The sequence below is a fragment of the Parus major genome, chromosome 11 (assembly GCF_001522545.3).
Source record: "Parus major isolate Abel chromosome 11, Parus_major1.1, whole genome shotgun sequence".
Taxonomy (NCBI): Eukaryota; Metazoa; Chordata; class Aves; order Passeriformes; family Paridae; genus Parus; species Parus major.
This window is the reverse complement of record NC_031780.1, coordinates 18,127,829-18,151,208: the sequence shown is the minus strand read 5'-3', so window position 1 is coordinate 18,151,208 and position 23,380 is coordinate 18,127,829. Positions and strand designations below refer to the sequence as shown.

General features: G+C 39.7%; 1 protein-coding gene and 1 long non-coding RNA gene across 3 annotated transcripts in view; one reads left to right on the top strand and one right to left on the bottom strand.

Annotated features, from left to right (window-relative positions):
* Positions 1–3,337: 3,337 nt before the first annotated feature.
* Positions 3,338–23,380, top strand: part of LOC107210006 — a 38,565-nt gene continuing 18,522 nt past the window's right edge. The window contains exons 1-5 of the long non-coding RNA XR_004499064.1: positions 3,338–3,492; positions 14,730–14,798; positions 16,555–16,661; positions 18,221–18,305; positions 19,699–19,829. This is a non-coding gene — a long non-coding RNA (uncharacterized LOC107210006). The remainder of the gene's footprint in view (positions 3,493–14,729; positions 14,799–16,554; positions 16,662–18,220; positions 18,306–19,698; positions 19,830–23,380) is intronic.
* Positions 20,339–23,380, bottom strand: part of CHST8 (carbohydrate sulfotransferase 8) — a 176,710-nt gene continuing 173,668 nt past the window's right edge. The window contains exon 4 of one of the 2 annotated variants that reach the window (XM_015640303.2): positions 20,339–21,523. In XM_015640303.2, coding sequence (XP_015495789.1) covers positions 20,372–21,523 — 1,152 coding nt within the window. In that variant the 3' untranslated portion in view covers positions 20,339–20,371. The remainder of the gene's footprint in view (positions 21,524–23,380) is intronic. The other variant, XM_015640307.2, reaches the window with a different exon arrangement.

The following is a 23,380-nucleotide window of genomic DNA, read 5'->3' as shown; positions in this document are numbered from 1 at the left end:
TAAGTTCCTCTCCCAAACTCTTAATCTACACTGAAAATAAATTAATATGGTACCACCTTTGGGTATCCAAGTATTTTTTTCAGAAAAATGTAATCTAAATACATTTTTTATCTATCATCTATGATGATCCTAGTAATTTTTTTTTATTCTTGAGTTCTTCAGTAATACTACTTCCAGGTGCAAGCCCCAAATGATCAGGATCATTTGATGCTGCTGTTCTGGGAGATACTGGTCTGACCCTGCCTTGGAGGTGCAACTGGAGCCCAGCACTGGAGCCTCTGTTTGGGTTCTGCTGCTCTGCTCCCAGAGCTGGTGGTGGGAGGCTCCTCTGCAGACTGTGGGAATAGTTTTGGATTGCAGGAGTCAGGAGAAGGGAGGAATTCTGCAGGAGAAGGGGCTGGAACAGGAGCTACCTTTTGCTTGGTGTCGTATTGCTAGAGTTAGAACTTGCACAGAATCAAGGTGGGCTCAGAGCTACAGAGATCTTGCTTTATTGTGTTTATTTCTACAGTATGTTGTGGAAAAAGAGTTTGCAATTCATTGGGAGCTCTATGTATTAAGGATATTCAGGAACCTCCTAGCTCAGCTCAAAAGCCCAGGGGAAAAAAAAAAAAAAAAAAGAGAATTCATCTTAATCTTTCAGCTCTGCTTTAAAATACCTGATTCTTCTGAGGTTTCATTCCATAGGATATTGATCATTCCACTTCAGTCTTGAGATTTTTCTGTGTTACAACTTTGCTACTGAAAGATCGCTTTATCCCAAGCACAGCACATGTTCAGTCGTGGTTCTGCTTTGTAGTTCAGGCTCATCTCCTGTGCATAACTCCCTGCCCCAATCATGTGGGATTTCCCCCTTCATCAGAAGGCAATAAATCTTCAGCTTCTTTTGTTCTTTATGCATTTTTCTTCTATTTTTAATGTTAGCATCTCACTTGCTAGGACAATATATTATAAGAGTTCTGATTCCTTTTCCTGCTTTGGGGGCAGACTCCATCTGCAAGTTTTTGCTTGCTCACACAAAAATAATGCTTTTTGGGAACTGGCCAGTTCAAGGAAGGAAATAAGTTAACAAATACCTAAACCCACAAATCCAGCCTTTCAATGCTAGACTGCAGTGGGGTGCACCCATCTCAGGTGGCTGGCTTCTTGCTCAGCAGGCATTTAACAGCAGCATGTGTAACTTGTTTCTCCTCATCGTTACAGTCACAAATGGGTGATATTCACAAACTCAGGTATTTTGGTACCATGATGAATAAAATACATTGTTTACTCCAATGAGTGAAGAGTTCTGCTCTGCTTCTGGTGGGCAGGGGTTTGGATAATCCAAATGGGTTTGAGTAGAAGGCCTTTAGCAGGGAGTTTGCTGATACACTTTAGTGCAGTTTAGTTCAGTGCTGAACAATTTCTTCCTAATCTACCCCTCCTCCTCAGCAGGGTGGCAGTAATTATCCTTTTCTGTCTGCATTTCTTGGGATGGATTGAGTAGTTTCCATACTTGTGGAAGCACATCAATTAAAACACAGTTAACTCTGTTACTGTGTTGTCATATGAAGACATGGGATGTAGACCAAGCTTCAGTTTTTTCATTAAATGTTTTATGTTTTATCATGTTGGGAGGGAAACAAACCTAATGCTTTCCTCCAGAGAACCTCAGTGTATGAGTCAATGGCTTTCTGAAGGTTAATTTGGGGTGTGCAGACAGAAAAATTGTCCTATTAAAAGGGAGAAGGTAGTCTAGTTTAAATCTTTTGGAAATTTAAGTGAAAAACATAATTTTTAGTCAGGTTGAGTTGACTCTTTCAAAAGATCTCTAGACATATACTAAAAAAAAAATCAGACCAGGAATTTTGATTGAACAAGAGCCAGACTGACAGGTTTTAGTTTTCAGCTCTCTATTGGTGAAGAAACAATTTTTCTTACCAAATTATAACTAACAATGATACTGAACTTGTGCTAGTATAAGGTGCTTTCTTAACTGCAAATGTGATTTCAGCCTGAAAATACCATAATAAATTCACTGAATGGACTTTCTTCTGTAGTATACCCTTATAATTATAAACCCTTCTTTTTTTGCCCAAGGCACCTACTTAGGAGATATCATAAAGTGAAAATAATCTTAATGTCACTAAATGAGAAAAGAATGATTGTATTGCCTTGCAGAAAAACAAAATGGGAAGGGGGACTGAGGAAGGGACAGTACAAAATTATATTTGCTGCAGTCTTGTGGGCACCAGTAGAAAAATGCTCTTTATTTTTCTGAGAATGGTTTAAAAATGTGTTTGTATCAATGTTGCAGCTTCTCAGTAGTGATTGGGATTTCTGACTGTGCAGACATTATGCACAGCCTTTAAGAAAACTGATAGCTGGGTCTCCATTAATGATATTGAGGACCGGGTGCATGGTGGCTGTTTTGGTGGTGTAAATAGGAGGAACAGGGGGAAGGTTCCTTGAGAACCTGTTGCCAAAAAAAATATAAAAATCTGATATAAGCCAAAACTTAGTAAAAGTAGGATAGGAAGCTTGCTTGTGGAAATGTACCACTGGATGCCACTGTTGCTTCATAGAATGTCATACTAAAATAATGTCAGCTTTGCTGAAAAATTCTGCTTTTCCTTCACTCTCATCTTCTTAGTTTTTTATTACTTTAATCTTTGTTCATATCAAAGGAAAGGAGAAATCGTGCCCCACTTATTCTCTCCAGCAACATGGTGATATGGTTTCCATATCTAGAAGTGACAGCTTGTCATAGGAAAGAAAAGGGAATGACACAAAATTTGTCTTTTCTTTTTTTTTTTTTCTTCCTCTTCTAAGGTAAAATATTTTTTTTTTTAACAGAAGAAAGGCTCAGATGAAAGAGCAGCCAATTTTCCTTGTAACTAAATTCCTTCTCTCTGTCTCTGTGTTAATCACAACTAGATTTGGACACTGAGCCTTTACTCCTGTTTTAATGTCATCCTACAGAGCAGGGCAGGAGGTCACTTTTGCAAATACTTGTTTATTTCCTTTCCCAAGTGCTGGACATTTTGTACTTGAAAGAATGTTTTTCACTCGTTACAATTTTTTCTGCCTTGGGGAAGCAGAGAGGGTGAAGGTCACCAGGTGAATTTTTGATGGCTGTTGCTTGTTTTTACAGGTACATTTGTAATCACCTGATTGGCAACTCTGGGACTTTTCTCTAAGTTATACAGTATGGGGTTTTGTAAAGAGCTGTTTTTTTGGTTTTTATGTTTGTTTGTTTGTTTGTTTTTTAACTGAAGCAACCCCCCAAATGTAATTAATTTAATTAAATGAAAAGAAATAAAAATCCTAACATCTGACTCGTATGTTTCAGATCAGATCGTCTGAGTTTTCTATTTCGAGTGCATCTAATTCCTAATCTTTCCTATGGGAAGAGAAAAGAAAAATGTGAGAAAAAACCGTGAGAGATTTCCTAGTGCCATGCCCGGCTTCTGCGGAGACAGTCCACCTTCTGCTGTGCGCCTGCTTAATTGGGTAAGCACAAATACTGTCGGTTCCAGCCTAATTAGCAACAGTGGGAATGTGGGGAAGGCAAAGACAATGGAAAGGATCTCTTGCGGGGCTCTGAAGGCAGGAGCAGCCGTGCAGCCCCGAGAAAGCGCGTTCCGTTCCCCCTGCGAGGCGGCCGGGAGGAGCGGGGCTCAGCCGCGGGGCCTCGGCACTGCCATGGAAACCGCGCACAGCCCGATCCCTCCGGCTCCCGGCCCCGCAGGCAGCGGCACACACACACAACCTGCGGGAGGCAGCGCAAGGTTAAAATGCACCGCCCTTCTGCTGCTTCATCACCGGCTTAGGAGGCAGATTGAGGGAGAGGAAAACATCAAGTAAATGGAGTAAGTTTACTCTCAAGGATGGGCTGCATAATCCTCGTGCTAGGTGTCTGACAGCCAGAATGCAGTTCAATGATGCTACTGTTCGGTGATAATTCCCTTCTCTCTTCTGGAGCTGAAGATTTGCCTGGATTAGATATTGTGATCGGGGCTGGATGCTGCCCTACCTCGCTGTAGGTTCCGAGGGGAAGCCTGCCAGCAGAGCTGCTGTTGATGCCGCATAAACTTGTAGCGGTGACCCAGATAACATTGTGACCGACACAGTAAGTTACAGTGTCAGGAGGAATAAACGTCTCCTCCAGCCCCTCGCAGAGCTCCAGCTGTGCTGTGGTTCCTGCCCTTAAGCCCCATCTACCCAAGGAACTGATGGGCTCTGGGAGCTGCTGGGCTTCGCTCAGTTGTACAAGTGAATTCAGAAAATACACAGGGCTTGCAATTATTTGGAAACTGTGGTGATTTAGTGTTCTTAGTAAAAGACCTTTCCAAAATGGTTGCCTGGGCTCTGTGATGTATTTTGAGAATTCCCAGCAGTCATCTAAATGTGACAGCTCTCTAAAGAGAGCTTTTGTGCCCTTAGCCCTCATCTACCAACCTCTGCTTGGTTCCTAGTTCTGGCCTAGACTTGGGACAGGACTAGTTTTTAAATTGCCTTCCCTGAAGCTCTGCAGTTAGCCACAACTTCATCTCACTTCTATGCTGAGGTGGAAATGACAAGGTTTCACAACTCACAAGGTTTCTGTTGTGCTCATTTGTTGTGCCATGCAGAGAGAAGGTTCCCCCTGTTCTTTTGCAGTAGGACTGGTTTCATGGCTGGAGAATGCTAAGTGGTTCTGCGGTTGCTTCATGTGGGCTTGCTCAAACCATAACATGAAGTACAGCAATATAAAAGAACCAGACATCTCTGGTATGTTTGGACAAAAGCCTACATATATCATCACTACCTTTTGTGGTTTGCAACTGTCAGAGAAAAATAGCTAGATGAAGTTTGACTTCAGCACAGGAAGGCCTGGGCTTTTCAATGTAGTGTGTACTGGTAAAAAGTAAGATGGAATGGAGCAGGATTCAAGCCTGTGTTCTTGAGGGGTTGTGGTCAGGTTAGCTAGCTAGCTAATGTAGAGGCAAAGTCAGAGAAGGATTAAAAAGGCATACCATAGGAATTAAATAAATGAGCTGCTGCTGCCTCTTTTTTTCCTCCCTCATCCCTTGTCCAGGCTGCTGCTGAACACCATCCCCAGGCTCCCTCTACACTGGGTGTATATGGATGCAGAGATCAGCAATGATTCCACAGCCTTTTTGGTGTTCCTTAAGTGCACAGAATTCAGTCTCTACCACATCAGGAGCCTTTTGAAGATAAAAATCACTGATTCTTAGCAGTGCCATCTTTTGTTAACTGGAAACATTAAAATGTGTATACAGTAGAACCCACTGCCAGAAATGGCAAAAAAAACTTCTGTATCTTTTACAAGAAGCAGTAGGCAAAGAGCAAATGTGTTTTGGAGCAAAGGTGGGGAGGACTTCTCCATGCCACAGGCATTATCAGAGTTAGGTATTGTCAGGATTGTGAATATGGCTCTATATATGTCTTTATAGCCATGGATCATCATGAAGCAGAAACCACCTGGTTTTACCCCATGTAAGCCAATGCTTGTTTATCTATTTGAAAGCAGTCACTTGTTCTTTTAGCTCTATTTGTAGCCTTCACAATTTAATAGTTGTATAAATCTTAAAGATGACACCTGCACAATGTAGGTTTTTATTCTAAAGTCCTTGTCTTTCATGCTGCTGCAGTACATTAAAAATGTTTGTAGTCTCCTCTTCTATGGGGTGATCTTTCTAAATTTGTCTGGTCTCTTTGGGGATGCTGCATCCTCTGGCTGCTCATGTATGGGAAATGCATTGGTACAAATTTATTTATAACTCTTTCTATTGGTGCTGGATCTCTGTGGTCCTCTACTGCAAGTTTCTTCAAACTCTCAGAGGAGATTTTTAAACAGCTCCTGGCTCATAAGCAACAGCTTCCCCCATGATAACCCTGCAGCAACTCATCTTGTTCCTTCAAGCCTCTGTCTGTTGCCAACCTAGTCATTAGACTGATTATTATTTAAGCTGATCATGAATTTCAGTTTGGACTCCCTGCATTTACAGTGAGTAATTAGAGAAGGCACCTTCCCCATCAATTTGTGCTATTCATGGAAATGTTATCACTTACAGAAGATACAGAATAGACATTTATAGGTTCCTTTTATTTAAGTGACTGAGAAAAAGTCCATGGCAAAGGGGAAACTCCTGTGTGACTTACAGAAGCCTTGCCCTGTCAGCCTTGCTCTGTGGTAGGTATTTAGGGATTAGGTGCTGGTGTTTTACAACATGCTTAAACATGGGTTTATTTTTTTGGGGTTTCTTTCTCTCCTATCAATGTCATGAAGTCAATTTCAGGCTATTTCTATAGATAGGACAACACTTAAACAGTGCATGGAGACATTCCTGTATTTTAAAAATACTTTGAGACTAAAGTCTACAGTGAATATGTGAGATCAGGGCAGCAGATAGTGGCAAGACTATCATCATTAACAAAGAATACTTTTGTCTTTTGAAATAATATTGTCATAGATGTGTGAATTTTAAAGCAGTACAACAATATTAATTCTTTGATTAAAAGCCACAAAAGATTAAATTCTTCAATTACTGTGTAGGCTCTCCTGAGCTTTCTGGGAACTGGAGTAAAGGGAATAACTGAAGGTCAAAGGGCAAAGATAGCCTGGCTGGTCATTAATCTAAATTTGCCTGTGGAATATAGTTGTGAAGAAGTTGTTAGTACGTTTTTCCCCCTCACCCTAAAAAAAAAAAAAAAGAATTTTTGCTCAAATCTGTCTTTAGAGTAATTGAGGAAAAATAGGGAATTTCAAAAATTGTGTCTTTCAGGTGGGGTATGTGCTGGTTTGTTTTTTTTTTTCTTTTCTTTTTTTTTCCCTCAAGAAAGCTGTCAGTCTTTATGCACCTCTGAATGTATGTGAACTGTAGGAAAGGTGTGACAGGGATGGGGATTCCTTGATAACTTTCATGTAGCTACTGCAGGTTACAGGTTCCACTGAGCATGAAGCTGCCTGGCTTTCAGTGTGAGCAGCCCAAGAATATTCCACAATTTGTCATTGTGTGACAGTGCCTTGTTCTGCTCCAGTTTTGTTGCTCATACCCCAGCTAGTTTCCTTAAAGTTGGAATGAAGGTGATTGCAATTGTGAGAGAAATGTAGGCAGTGCTTGGAGAAAGGTAGGAAAGATTTGCTGTGTCCATTTCTACTGAGTACTTTGTCAGTCTTCTTATTTATCAGGTGGGGTGCTTAAAGCATAAACCATCCTACAGCTATATTATATTTGGAAATTAAAGACTTTACAAAATGAAAGTAAGTGGCATTACTGTGGTGTCACTCAAACCACTTAATGATCTGAGATAAGAGAGGATTCAAAAGGGCCAAGAGTTGCTCTAAGTAGTGTCAGAACTGCAGCTCTGTGAAGAGAAGTACACATCTGTGAACTGGTAAAAAGGAGTTGCATTAATTATATGGCATGCCACGCTACAACACGAACACCATTAAAAAGTCAGCCTTTAAATCTTAAAACACTTCTTGTTCCTACTATCCTCATTACTAACATCCGTATTCTACATTAATGCCTCTGGCAAGAGGTGAAAGCTGTTGAGGGTGAAAAGAAATTAGTTTCATTTTTCAGTAATTATGGGGAATACTGTTCACTGGCTTTAGTCACCCTCTCGAGTTATTCTAGTGCTTCTGGTTAAAAAGATCCTGATCTATGGTATTTTGCTAATGATCAACAGTTTTAGAAATGACATTTTTCAGCAGCACAGCCTCTATTATTGGGACAGTCTTTTCCTTTGGGCAGCTGCCAGATTTTTCAAAACCAATGGGAAAGCTTATGAAAGGTTAAGTTCTTTTCCCTGCCCCTGCCTTCTTTATAAACCTGAGATCGCTGTTGCTTAGGATGCCAACTAATATTTCCAGTTTTCAAAGGAAAAGACCACCTCTTCCAAGACAGATATTTAAATAATCTGTGACTGTGGGGAAACACCAAGGTAAAGGAAGAATATGGCAAAAATTAAATGAAAGTGAAATAACAGTGTGCCAAGGTAGTTCCTATCATACAATTGTGGTAAACTATGGATATATTTCTTAATTTGTCAGGTGCATTTTCCTGTTCTCATTTAAAGTGATCCTTTTTTTTCATAAAGTTGAATGACAGAAAAGTAAAAAAAATTCAGTAGGTAATGAAGGTGCATTTTGAGAGATGCATTCTGGAGGACTGAGTAGGTACCTTCTACTGAGTAACACAAAAGTTTGATTTGTTCTTTCTCATCATTCTGAAATGTGTTTTGTGGTACTTGGAAACAACAGTGGTCAATCAGAGCTGACTCCTAGGTGTCGTTCTACTGGAATGTACTGTGTTGCTGTTTTGGTTATTTTATTACTCTTACTCTGTCTCATATGAAGTGTTGATTGTCAAGTTACAGAAAACTCCAAGAAACTTCCAATGCATCCATTTATAGTGTCTTGCAAAGGATTAGTGGCAGTTCAAGCAGTAGCTCAGATTCCTGATTTCTGTGACCATTTTCTTAATTGCAGTGAATTTGTTCTTCAAGTGGCAGCATCTGTGCCCTTTGCAAAGTGTCTCTGGCAGTTTCCCTGGGACTCATGAAATGCTCTGTGGTGTGCAAGAACTGCCTCTCCCTGGGGCATGGCAGGGGACAATGACACTTCTTCAGAGTGTTCTGGCCACAGAGCAACAAAGAGTTTCTTGTGGGGTGGCCTTGGTACCCCCAGATATGTTTGAGACCTTTCACCTTGGATAAACTTCATTGTGACAACTTTTGTCTTTGAAGAGCTAATTGAACTGTTTACCTCTTTACTAACATTAACAGTTCTGTTTCAAATGATCCTGGCTGTAGTAACTTGATTTTTGAAGCAGTTTGGCACTCTGTGATCAAGAGTTATTTAAGCTTCTTGTGCTTGGCACTGTACTTCTAAATGATGAAAGCATATTTCTTTCACTTCTTTCTGAAAGAACAGGCTGCATTTAAAAATAATAATTTATTTTCTTGGTTAATAGTTCTAATAAGTACCTACAGCACAAAGTATCAAAACTTAAATGCTTTTGAATAAGGAACTTAATTAGATCTTAAAAATTCTTCTTCCAATGAAATACCTTATCTTCCCCAAAATTGGAACATGGAAGTCTTCAGCAAACTGCAGCAAGGTGTTTTACATCAATAGTTTATACTTCTCTGCCACCAGATCACCTGTGTAATAAAGAGGCCCTTATTCTTTAAGGCTACAGGCAAGCAGTAGGATGCAGAGAAACACATTGGGACAAGATGAATGAGACTTCCCATAGAACATCAGAATTTTTCTTCTAGTGAATATGAAATCTTGCCTTTGGCACTAAGCTATATTGAATGCTTCAGAAAGGAATGAAAGGGAAAATCTTTCTCTAAGCAGGAAGGTAACTTTGAATGCAGAGCTGGAATGTATGGATTTCTACCTTTTCTCCATTTGGTGCTTTGATTTGTTTTCCCTTTGCCTTGACTGGCTGTGCTACAATGCTACAATTTTTTTCAGTTCTTTAGAGCTGAAAATACTAACACACAATACAGGGATTGGTGAACTCTTCAGCTGTTCAAATGCCATATACAACCTTGTTTCTGTTTAATGGTAAATATAAGGTCTCACACTGTTATGGTATGGTTAAAGGCATACTGTCCTTTTTTTTAATGCTTGTTTAAGAGCAGTCTTTGATCCATGGCTTGTAGTTGTTCTGAGGTGTCTTTGTTAAAAGCTTTAAAAAAAGCACAGCCATGCACTGAGCTGTTATGCATAAATAAGGTAACAGAAAGACTTTCATTGCCTACATTTGGGGATCCCTTTCTCAAAGAAAAAACCTCTGGCTTTGCTTATCCATACCTCTGAATTGACTGTTCAGCTGTCTTTTAATAACTGTATTAAAGACCATGGTGGGTAGACAAGATTGACCTTGTCTCTGCTGTGAGTGTGAGGCTCTGATTCTCCATTTGCAGCAGGTCTGCCCTTCTGGCCCACTCATTGTTTGTGAGCTAACCTTCTGGATTTGAGGAGAGAAACAAATATTAGCAAGAAGGATTTTAAGTTGAACTTCTTCAAGGTGTGTGAGCATGACTTGGAAGATGGCAAAGGCATGCTTATTTATAGATATGCAAATATCTGTGCTTATTAGCTCCAGAGAAACTATAAGGGGGAGAAACTGAATAAACACAATGAAGAAAGCTGATTTGGGTGGTCTGGTAGACCAGTGCCCAGGCAGTTGTAAAATATCTTTACCATGAAAGCCTGTACTGGGTCTCACAATCTGGCACATTGATTTAGGGAAGAGGGAAAGACTGAGGGGGGGTATAGGAACTGGGAGGGTAACATGGAAGGGAAACTGTGAAAGCCAGGATCCAAAGGTGATGAATGGATGAAGCCCTGTGGAGAACATGTATTACCATGGTTTGGAAAGGAAATTTGGAAGTGCTCTTGCCAGAGGAGGGATGTGATGACTTTTACCAAAGCTGGGACAAGGACCACAAAGATGTAGGGGGCATGGAAGCCATAAAAAAAAATCATGTCCCTGCTTCAGCTTCTGTAGGTGTGAGGAATACCTACAAAGCACTTACACTGCAGGATCAGTCCTGGCCCAGCTGCAGTGTATAATTTGTGTGTTCTATCTTGGGCAGCTCTTGCAGTGCTTCTCCAAAGCCAGTTCCTCCTCTCTTCAGGGATTCTGTGTAGCCTTCCCCTTTCCCCTTTTCCCTTTCCCCTTTCCCCTTTCCCCTTTCCCCTTTCCCCTTTCCCCTTTCCCCTTTCCCCTTTCCCCTTTCCCCTTTCCCCTTTCCCCTTTCCCCTTTCCCCTTTCCCCTTTCCCCCTTTCCCCTCCCCTCCCTTGGCTCTCATCTTGGCACAGGTTCTTTCCTCCCTGACTTTTACTGGGCAGATTTTTGTGCCCTGCTCCTGAGGGATCACTGGGTGAGTATTTATAGTGAGCTTCAGTGTACTTTGGCTGCCTGACAGGAGATTGGCACCTGTACAGGGCTGACTGCAAGGGGAGGTAGGCTGAAGTAACCTGTGTGGTGTTTTGTGAGGACACAGGATCTGGCTGGGCCAGGGGAATGATGCAGAAAGTATTTTAAACGTCAATGAGGAGCAAAATTCTTTAGGCTTTTAATCTTAGGAAGTTTTCACTTGATTTAGTCAAACCTCAAACCCTTCCCAGATGCTAGTCACCAGTGAGACTTTACTCTGGAAACTTGAAGACTTGAGGGTCTGTCTGATTCACAGGGGGGATCACTATCAGCCTAATGGGACCTTGGTTGAAACTTTAATTACAAGAAGACAGTAAAAAGCACTGTTTAAGAAAAAAAAAATCCCCTTATCAACTTTTGTTGCTAGTCTAGTCAGGCTAAAAATTCTGCTTAATCTTAATGATTAGTAAGAGTTCTTCATTTCTGTTAAATAAATTACGAATTATTCGGAGGCAGTATATTAAAGGAGATCTAATCAAGATATCCAGAATATTGTGACATATTTAAATCCCATAATATTTAAAAAAAAACATTTTTGAGGGAGTAAAGATACTTTATATACAATTAGAGGCAGTATGATTAATAACCTTGGGCTCAGATTCAACTGCTTCCTTTGGGATTTGGGTTTTTTCCTATATCTCTGGAACCAAATATATGCCTTAATTACCAATCAAACAGTCAATGAAGGCAGAACTGAAGTGTGGATGTATCTACTTGGATTTGTATTAGCATTTCTTCTACAGATTTTGGATTAGTGAGGCTGAGTGTATCTGCAGGTTTTGATTGCTGTCAGGGAGAATGTGAATCCACACCATGACTTAGATTTTCCAAACTAGCATATCTGTCTGTTTTGTGTTGTTTGACATTTATGCCAAATGCAAAACCTGGAAAAGGTAGGTGTTAGTGCAAGTTGTGTTAAATGCAGGAGCATTTAAAAGTTCTGAGAAGATTCAGGCCATTTAAAACCAGACAGTGTAGTTTCTCCCCAGCCCCATTTCTTTATGCAGGTTTCAGGAGGAATAGGAGATTTTGATATCTGAGAAACAAACCCATTTGGTTTGAAACCATTCTGCTTGCAGATAATCTGCAAGGCTACAACATAAAATCTGAATTGAAGACAAGAAAAGAGGAGCCAGATACTTTGAAGTTTTGGACACTCACAGGTTGATACAAAGTCAGTGAGTGGACAATGCTCCTTAAATAGCTGTGTCAGTAGTTCCTTTTATAGCAGAAACAGTAGTTCCTTTTACAGCAGAAACAGGTGAGTCAATGCCTTCAATTCCAGTGGGACTGGAAAGCTCAGGATTTTGGAAGGTGTTACCTCAGAGTACTTTGCTTGCCAGGTATAGCTGCAAGGAAAGAGATTGAAGATAGGGAGTGGGAAAATGTTTTTGAAGCCAGTCTTTATTGTAATTCTAGGTATTACTTATTTCTCATAGTGTAAAATGGTGGGAGAGAAATAGCTCCTTGTGACAGAGACAAGGGATAAATGGGGTGTACTATCAACCCTTTTACTTTCTGAATTTTTCTAAAATTGATTTTACTTCTGCACATATTCATTCTGGAGTGTTCATAAGCTGTATGTTTTGGTCAAGTATGGCAGGCTTAGCTTTTAATTCTGAATGGTCAGTTTTGAAACTCACTGTGAAAGAGCTCCAAGGCAAAATGGTTTTGATCATTACAAGCTGCTGTGTGCTTTGTACACTGTAATATAAACCTGACATTCAATTTTGGTGGGATGATCTAATGAAGTTCTGAGATTTATTTTAGATAATAAAAATAAACCCCCTTTTTTCAAGGATAAACATGGATAAATTGTCAGATTCATAGCCCATCTCATATTATGTCTGCTGTGTTTTCCACAGTACCTAAAATGGTCACTGTATGCCTGATTTATAAAGACAGTATCACCTTGATGAGTACAGAGTGTGTCACTTGAGCAGGATTCATGTCTTTATGGATTTCAGTGGAGAAATATAATGTGAGACAATATAAATATTGCAGCTGCTTGCTCTATCACATTGTCTGTTTTATTAGGCAGGTTACCTGTGCTGTAGTGATGTTGGTTGGTTTTTGGTTGGTTGTTTTTTTCCTTTGTTTTGGTTCATGGTTTGTTTTGTTTTGTTTTGTTTTTTGTGGATTTTTGTTGTTGTTTTTTTCCCTTTCTTTTTCTGGTATTAATAAGAAAAAAAAATTCTGGTAACACTGGTGGGGAAAACTCTTTTCCATTATATTTTACAATAGATGAAATAAATGAATTTGAGATCAGTAAATAAAATGTAGTGTAAGACATTAAATATTATACCATTCCTGCATTTTCCTCTTCACCAGAAATAGGGAAAGATAAGTGGAACAATTCTAGATGAGACCCAAACCAGTCAGATAACAGGCAAATTGTAGGCCAAAGCTCCCAGCTACCTGCCTTAAGTGTTAGCATGCCTGGTTACTGCTAGGTATAGGAGTATTGTGAATGAATATTGTAGAAAGAGCTCAGCTGTTAACATTTTACACAACAGACAGCTAAAACTGTCCTGTGGACTTTACTGGGGGGATCTGTATATGGGCTGGCATCACCTTCACATGACTTCTTTGTGGCTCCATCATGGCACATAGGATGGGTTATACTGACTGGATGCACACTTAAAACAAAGATAAAAGAACTTTTTCTTGTGATCATAATGTATGTTAGTCTGTATCTATGAATTTGAAGGTGAACTGTAGCCTGGAGCTTTCTTTTCTTGAGAAAGAAGCCACCTCCACTAGTGTTTAATGGATTGGGACAAGCTCTCAGTGCAGTTGCCTTGGGCCATTGCTTCCCATGCTGCTGTTCTCTCTGCATCTTAACACCTTTTGCAGCTCATGACATGCTTATGTTTGGATATGTTGAGAGAAAATTTCCTATAATAAGTGAAAATAAATCTGGACAGAATTCCCAGTTTGGAGAATAACTGTAGAAAAGTTGGATTTTGAAAGCCTCTTTCATTTTCCCTAACATGACAGTGTAAATTTTAAATTCCATGAAAAAAAGAGGACACTATTAGAAAAGATCACCCATAGAGATCCCATAAAGCTGAATGTGAAACATAGGGCCAGCACTGCTGTCATTGCTGAATTTAAACAGGAGAATTTGGGTCTCATGCAAAGTAGGTACATAATGGAAAACTTGACCTTTGCTGCAATGCTGATAAATGAGTCTTCAGTTTAAAAAAAAAAATAAATAAAAAATTGGTGGCAAAAATGGCAACAGATGGCAGGATTTGAACAAGCTTATTTGTCTAATTGTGTAAAAGTCACCATGGCACAGACTGCCTGGAAAATGACTGTTGAAAGATTTATCCACATAGAAGGTGTTATGTACATATGCTCCTCACTAGGTGCAAGTCAGTTGTGCACTTATGTGTGTATATGAATAGGACTTCCCCAAGTGTCATTTTAAACTAAATATTTGGAGTTCTTCCTTAAACCAGACCAGAAAATATTTTTATAAGGTTGAATGTTTCTCTTAGACTTGTGGTAAAGCAATCATTCTCTAGCATGAGTCACAACTAACTGTGTGACAATTGCTTCATAATATATTACCAAAATAGTTTGATGACATTGAACAAGGCTTAGTCATGTCTGTCTTCCTCTTCTGTGTCACTTCTGGGCTGTCTTGCCCTTACTGCTCAAGTGGGGCATTGTGTGTGATGCTTCAACATATTCCAAGGTTAATTTGAATGTGGAATGGGTGAATGCCTGCCATTCTTCAAACCTGACTCCACTGTGAATCTTTACTGCAGGTTTAATTCTGGGCACCTCTGTTGGAATGGATAATTCTGAGAAATTTTGGCAAAAATGACTCACCACTGGTAAGTATCAGTGTCACCGGTGCAGCTAATGGAAAAAGGTGTCTTGTTCTTGACTCTGGTGCATTTTTTACAGCAGTATCTTGCTGGATGACATTAGAGATGTTTGGTTACAGACTTGTCTGTGAGGATCCAGAGAGAGAAGCCAAGAAAGTTTCTGGTCCTTCTTAAGTAGCTGTTGTCTTTGGACAAAAATTAAATGCATCTTGCCCTATGAAGCTTGGGACACTTCCCAAGTGTTATTCAGGAGCGTGCAGGTGCATGCTGAGGCTTTGAAATTCCCACACATAACAATGCCAACCTGACAATCATCCCTTGAAGCAGTATCAGCTCAAACAGGCTGTGCTCAGCCTTGCCTCTCATGTTGTGCTCTGGAAACAAACTGCTGCTGCATGCAGATGTGCTCCAGATTCAGTGAAGCTGAAATGGTGGGGCTGGGATTTGTGCAGTGGATTCCAAATATGCCCAACTACCTCTGTGATTTCTTATTGGGGGGAATAGAATATCCTTCATCTCAGTGTCAGCAGCTTGTATCAAGAAAACAGCCATGGTTAATAGAAACAACATCAGAAAAGAAAGTTCCCTTTTCATCTGTTCATTCCTGGTGATGTGGTACCAGTTGACTTGGCCTGACAAAATAATTTGTACTCTTGTACAAAGACACTAAAAACAACCATGTCAAAAGCAATGCAGATGTTTTATATACATTAAACTGATTTTCTAATTAATTTTTTTAGCACTATGTCTCCCTCCATGCATTTACAAGTTTATAGGTGCCTTAGAATATATAATGCTATTTACACAGGGTTTTTTCCTTTGTACTTTATCTAGGTGTATATAAGCAGATAATTGCACATGGATTTGTCATAGGTGTGTTCTTGCTGTCAGTGATGCTGCTGCCCAAAGAGGAAAAGTAGTGCAAAGAAATGGGATTAAGTTCATGTACAGTGCATGCAGTCCATGTGTGCACCTCTCCCTTACTCTGTGTATCCCTCTCTCTCAAAAAACATCCTCTTTGATCATCCAAAGAGTGGGTTTTCTCAGTAAGTTGTTCAAATGAGGCAGGGGAGGAAGGGAATCACCAGAATTCAGTACCTACAATTTAAAAACTTTAAAAACTCTTTACTTCAATCATTATATAAGATGAGCTGTAAACTAGTAAGCCAAATTGCAGAATCAATTAAGTTGGAAAAGACCTCTGAGATAATTGAGTCCAAATTTTGGCAAATAAAAAAACGAACTCCTATCCTCAATTAATTTTCTCTTTTGATGTTGTTCAGTCTGATGTGCTCAAACATTGGTGATTGTTATGGAAGAAAGCATTAGAACCCCATCATGGAAATTCTGAAAAGTTATGGATGTAAGGAGTTAAGAAAACTTATTTTAATATCTTGATTCCTTTATTTTTGGAGGCATAAGCCCCCATAAACTGACACTTCTGATGTGAGGTCAGCCATGGTAAGTAAATATGGGAGTGGGGGGACTTAAATGATAAAAACCCCAACAAATCACCATCACTCAATTTGTGCAGATTGCAAGGAAGACTTTTTTTAGGTGCACAAACATCTCAAAAACATGATTTAGCTTAGATCTCAATGAATTTCACTTACTTTTCCCCATATCAAATTCTGAAATTATCCCCTAATTGAAATATTATTGCTGTCTTCAGTTTCAGACTCTCCAAAAGCAAATAGTAAAATGCACACTTAGTTTACACAGTTTGCTTTTGTGTCTGTGTTAATCCCTTTTTCTCCTATAGGTTTTAGACCACTTTGAGGAGTATGGTGGGAGATTCTGTTCTGTTGTCTGTGTGCCCTCACATCTCACTTGCTGTGTCTGCTGGGGGGGGATCCTTACCTCTGAATGGTAAGTGTGATCATAAATAAATAAAATAAATAAAATACTGTGAGTGTTTGATCCCCAATACACTGACCATGAAATGCCAGGGGGGGATTTTAGGAGTTTTCAGTATATCAGGTCTAATGGAGAGCTGCCCCAGATGGAACCAAGTGCAGTGTCCCCAGTGCTGGAAGCAAGCTAAGCACAGCTGAGTGAGGCTGGAAACAGGTTTGTTTAAGATGTGTGGGACACTTGGGCTGCTCTCAGGACCTGAGCTATTTGTAGCTGCTCACTCAAGGGTGGCCAGAGTTCTAGGACAGGAGGAGTTGTGAGTAGAGGGGAAGGGCAGAAAAGGATCAGGAGTAGAAATATTGAAAAACTTAAAGTGAGACCTAGGAGAACACTCAGTAATCAGTAATCCAGTAGTAACAAAATTCACCTCTTACCTAAGATACCTCAAGAAGAATTAAAAAAGAATTGGATTGACAAAATTATTTTGTCTAATATTTACCTTTAAGTTAGACTGTTTGAAAACAGGATTTTTGTGTGCAGTCTTTGATTTCCACTTTCCATAAGAAATGAAATATTTCTCTATGAAGAGAAGGATAAAATATGGGAATGAATTCAGAATAAACACCTCTGAAAAAATTCAATTGCCTTGAAATGAAAATGTTGAGATTTTATATGTGGGGGAAAAAAGATAATCCAAAGGGAAATAAGCAGTCTGAAAATTTACCACAATCTAGTCAAAATTATTGCTTTTTACTTAGAAATTTTGCTTGACATGAAAATATTAGTTTACTTGTCTGCTGCCTTGGATTTTTTTGTTCAAGATACTGCATTTCTTCTGGCTTTAAAATGCATCTTTTTAAATATTCACTTAAAACCACTTCTTACCTTGTTTCTACTACTCAGCAGGGAATAGGAACTGAAGGTAACAAAGCCAAATTAATGCAACTGGCCAGTATTAAGTACCTGTGAGTATTAGAAGGATGCTTCTGTCATCCTTGAGGAACTGTAAACCAGATACTACTGTGCCATATTCAGCTTGTTATAAACATGCAAATGATTGATCAGTTTTTGTTTAAAGAGTGCTTCTTATCCCAGACAAAATAAACCCTGTAAAGTCTTCACCTTAATTTGTCATTAAAAATGCATCTTCACTGTTGTTACCTTTTGCTGTAAATGAATTAAAATAGAAACAGAGAGGGTAGTGGTAGGTAAAGCACAGGTTTGATACAATCAGAAGTGCAATTTTGCACTGGTATTGCTGGTGTTTTTCACTCATACAGTGAGCACTTGCTGATCTGGGAATGTACCAAGCCTTTCAGATGTAAATGTGATTGTAAAAGTATGAATTTATGTGGATGTGTAGATTAAACTGAAAAGGAACTGGGAGGAGGCAGGAGGAGGAAGGAAAGCCAGGTCTTCGATGTGAATCCAGCTGAAGGATTAAGTCTCTCAGTCTTATCCTTAAAGCCCTCTAAAACTAGCAGAGGTGTGAATACAAACAATACCCAGCTTTATTCTGGTTGCCTCACAGACAACAGCTGACCCACGACTGCATGTTCCCTTTGCTGTTTCAGGATCAGACCCTGAAAAAGGCCAAGAGGGCTACAATATCCAATAAATCTTTTCCTTGTGTTGGTGACTGCAGCTACAGACCCTCAGGTACATCAATCAGAACACCATCACTTCTCAGAGCATTTAGTATCATTAAATGCTAAAGATGGCTTAACTCTAAATTCCTGGTGGTGGTCTTGGCTATGACTCCTCACACCCCAATCCACCCTCCAGGAATTCCTACCACTGTCAGGATCTGCTCCCTCTGCACTAGGAAGTGATCCCTGTGCCTGGTATTGCCCTGGCTGCTCCTGTCTGTGACCTGTTGAGTGAGGCTGTTGGCTGTGCCTGAGCTAACAGACCCCAGCTGATGTGAGCTGGACTAGCAGAGACATTGCTCTCAATACAAAAGCTGCTCTGCAGTCATGTGAGCAGACCAACAAGTCCCTGGAAATGTGGAATGGGTGGGGAGCAGCAGCAAGGCAGTGAGGAGGAGCTTGGACAGACAGGAAAGGGTAATTGGTTTCATGGAACAGTGTAAGTTCCACATTATTTTTCTAATGCAACAGATTTTTCTCTGAACAAAAATGGAAAATGTGATGTCAGACTTGATATGTAAAGTATTTTTCAGTGAAGCTTTCACTACAAGGTATTTTAAAACAATTTTTTTCTCTATTAAAATTTTTAAATCCCAAAAAATATACTGGGTGTTTCTGGGGAAACTCTAATGCCAGTTCTTGTGATGCATAAAAATATCCCTATGAGGATCTGAACCTGGAAACAGATTGAAGCCAGCGTTGTTTCTTAGGTATTTATATTTGTACAATGCCAGTCATGGTGGAATTCTTGGCTGCAAAATACAAACTCTAGAAATTACCGGGGAGTTCAGATTTGGCTTGTGATGGAGTTTGATCGTTGTTCCAGTATGGCCAGTTTAAATATCATATCAAAAGGATAAATGGCATTTAAAGAAGGGTTCTGTATACAGAATTTGAGTGGAAATTTACAGAGCTGAGACTGGCTCAGTTGGTCAGAGCATGGTGCTGATATGCTGACCCCCAGGAGTTGGGGGGTTGATTCCTGTATGGGCCATTCACTTGGGAGTTTGGCTTAAGAATTCCTGTGGGTCACTTCCAAATCAATATTCTGTGATTAGAGACAATAACTAGTGGCATGTCAAGTATTTTATTCTCTGGTAGAGATGAGAAAGTCCTCTCAAGCACAGAAATTGAACTAAAACACCTGGAATATTTTTTGCATGTTAAGTCAGATATAATTGTTACTAAAATAAGCAAGTGCAAATTGTTTGCAGCAATGAAAAGAACTACTCTGTTGGGCAGGAAGTGGCATTTATTCTTGCTTGTTATTATGATGGAAATATTTGATATTCCTGGTGACTATGAAGATTAAACCAGAGATTTATGTTAATGCAAAGGATTAAAAGAATTTTAATAACACTTATAAAGATGCAAATGTTCTCCTGCATTTTATCTTTTCGCAGATGAACGTGCCATAAGGGAAATATTGAAAGGAGAGAACACATCCTCGCTCCAAATTGCAACATCTGGTTTAATACTGCTCTCACATGGTCATTAAGTATTAGTTGTTTTCACCAGTGTGTTTATGAACAGTGTAAGTATGATTAGACTTTTTCTCCCTAACTAACTTAAGAATATCAGGAAACAGCGATCAATATCCACCTTCAAACACATAGGGCCTGTGTATGGCATCATGCCTTGCACATTTCAACAAACTCTAGATATTATTCAGTGTATTTTTTCTTGCTACTCCATCACTTTCAGACTTATTTTCTGATCAGTAAAGAACTTGAAGTACTGGCTGTGCTTTTTTTGCCAGCTGTGTTTCCCTCACACTGTCCCCAAGTGCAAACACAGGCCACACCAGCCTGGAAAATTCTGTGCTTTATTGGGGGGCCCTGACATATTATACATATATATACATACATTTAATATGGAGAAATTATAGAAAAAAGTATGATTTGAAAAAGGAGGCAATTAAGGTGAAGGTGTAAACATCTGTTTATATTCTGGTTTGGGTTTTTCCCTGCTCTTCAACCAATTGTTTGCTAACAGGTAAGTATATATAAACAGATGCCACCTGGATTTGTCACACAATTCAACTGATATGAACGTGGAAATATCCAGGCTCTCAAATTAATATAAATCTTCAAAAGGTTTTGAGTAGTTGAACATCAAGTAATCCATATAGTAAAAGTCATAGCTTTGTTGTCGTTGAGAAGGAGAAAGCTGTGCAAAATACTGTTGTGTAATTTTAGTGGTAGTTCTTTCTTCATTGGAGTGACGATCTTTAAACTTGGGGAAAGTTAAATTTTGTGGAGCTCCTATTAAGTGCAAGAAAAAGTTTGCATCTTCTTCCATACTTTCAAATTTCCCAACGAAGTCGTAGTCTATTAAACACGGGCTGCAAAGCCTATTGACATGATCCCAGTGTATATCCATACCCACAGGCCTGTGCACATCCAGGAGATACTGAATGAACTCTTTAAACTTGACTCCAGAGCCTGTCCTTAATGCTTCTTTGGTGGCATTGAGCCGGTATCTGGAGATGATGGCTTTCCCAAACACCGGGTGGTAGTAGTTATTTGGATGTTCAAACTTGTCCCGAAAGGCAGATACCAGCTTTTCAAAAGGCTCACGAATAAACAGCATCTTTGTGTAAGTGTTGAGCCTGTGATAAATTCCCTTGTGGTCAAAGCCATCCAGCCGTTTCAGGTAGTTCCCGTAGTGCACGGTGTTGTGCTGGATGTCCTTGGTGGAGGAGGCCAGCCCGTTCAGCACCATCAGCACCCGCTTCCAGTTAGAGCAGCCGGCTTTTGGTACTTCACAGTATAAAACTCTGTATTTGTCTTCTACAAATATTCTAGACACATGATAAGGAGTGATTATTCTTCTGTTATTACTCTTGTATTTTGAACAAGTTTCCCTCATAATCCGCTTCCTTTCTCCCTGGATCTGATAGAGACTTTTCCACTTGCTGTTGTTTCTATCCTCGTATTTAAGTGTGGGCAGGTTGAGAATGGAGCTGTTCATGGAAATCAGAATTGGGCTCTTTTTAATTATAAACCTCCTCCTGCGTTTATGGAGCTTGATGGAATTAATTTCTTCACCTTTCTGTTGATCTTTCATAGCAAACATGACGGTGCTCTGCCTTCTGTCCGTGCTTTGAAGCTTGGTGGGCACACTTTCAGATGGCTCTAATGAATTGCTCTGCTTAACTGTGGCTGCTCTGTCTGCTGTATTATTTCTTAATCTTCTGTCCTGGTTATTGCTGGAGACACAGTCCTGCTGAGGAAAAATAGATTAAAGATATTAGGAAATGAGAGATTGTCACTATTTACAGTTTGCACCACTTCCTGTGGATCTTTTGTAACTTTTAGAACTGTCCAATAAACCGTGTTGCCACAAGGCTCAGCACTGCACTGTGGTACGGGCTCTCCTCTTGCAACCTCATTCTGTTCTTGTGGGAAACTCAAAGGCAGAGATGAACCTGGTCTAAATTTCCAGTAAATTCTAGTTCCTATTGGGATTTAATTGTATTACTGTATTTTAGGTGGTGTGCCCAACCTTGACAGATACTTTTGTCTTAGATTTCGTTGAAAATTCTACAAAAAGGTGTCTGAGTATTTTGAGGACTTGCTTAATTATTCCAGACTGCCCCTGTTGTCACACAAACAGAAGGGTTTGTTTGCTTGTTTGTGTGTTTGTTTGCTTGGGTTGTGTGTTTCCCACCACCCCAAGTCAGTAATTTATCTTTGCAGTGAGGACAGTTTGGCACAGAGTGAAGGCCAGCAGGGAAGGGAGGGGAGGGGGGTTTGTAGAGTTTGTAAGGTGGAGTGAGAAGTGTGGGCAGGGGGAAACAGGAAGGATGGCAGTGAAACACCGAGGTTTGGCACACGAGAAGTGGATTTGGTGAGAGCAGCATGAGGGGAACCCCAAAGGGAGGCTTGAGGCAGGGAGCAGAGCAATTGAGATGGAAGCAGTAAAAGGTGGGAATGAAGCTGTGGCTGGATTAGGTCAGCAAAAACTAAGTAAAGCAGGTCTATGGGCAAAGCTTTCTGGGACTTGCCCTTTTCCATTGGGGCATCTCCCTGTTTAAAATTTTAAATTTAAATTTTTGATTTTCAGTGTTTCCCCAATAGTATCTAAAACTGGCTTAAAAATAATATACTGTGTGAATTTTAAGGTGTACAGTTGGGGATTAGAAGGTAACAGATTAAATCTTAATAAATTTTACAAGTGTTTGTTTTCTGAAAAAAACAATGCAAAAGGTGACAAACTTGTTCTGTCGTGGAGGTTATATCTTGTCACATTCTTGTTCAAGGGTCAGAGAATAAAAAAGTCTCAGAAGAGAGATTCAGAATTCATTACAAAAAACATTGGTGGCAAACAAAAAAATCAAACTGTACTTTGTAGGTGACTTGCTTATACTGATAATTACTATACAAAATTTGATGACAACAGATCACAATTAAACACAAGTTTTAGGACACTTGCTGAATTTAGGTTGGATGCTCTGGTGGTGCAGGTGGTGTGTGGACTGGGAAACCAACTGATAATTTGTAATGCAAAACACCATTCAGTTGTTGGTAGTGATTGTTGTACTCTTATCTTCAGAGGTTGTTTCTGTAGTCAGAAGTGTGTTTATAAATACCAGAGGTATTTCTAAATATTACCCTTCACAAGCCTGGTTGTAATTCAATCTTATATACTCATGACATGGCTGATATTTAAAGGTTATCAAATTCAGGCTTCCTAGAATTCTGGACCTTTAATGACGCTGCTGATGACCCTGGAGCTGTTGGGAAACTTGAGTGTAACCCTTGATGCAGAAGGTCTGGCTGGGGCTGCAGAGGAGCTGTCAATCCCTCTCAGCGATGTGAGCAGGTGATGGCATCTGGGAACAGCTGGAGCTGCTCCTTCCCACGCTTCTCTCCTGTCCTTTAACTGCGGGCTAAAGACAGCCGCTAGATGGAGGAATTTCACCAGGATTTTTCTTCAGCCTGTTTTTAAGTACCTCTCAAATAATTCATTTGATCAGTGCGATTTCATACAGAGTATTAATATATGCAAAGTTTACAGTATCTTTTAGCAATATCCAGTCTAGGAAAAAACTCATAAAACTGAAGTTGCATAGCTTATCAA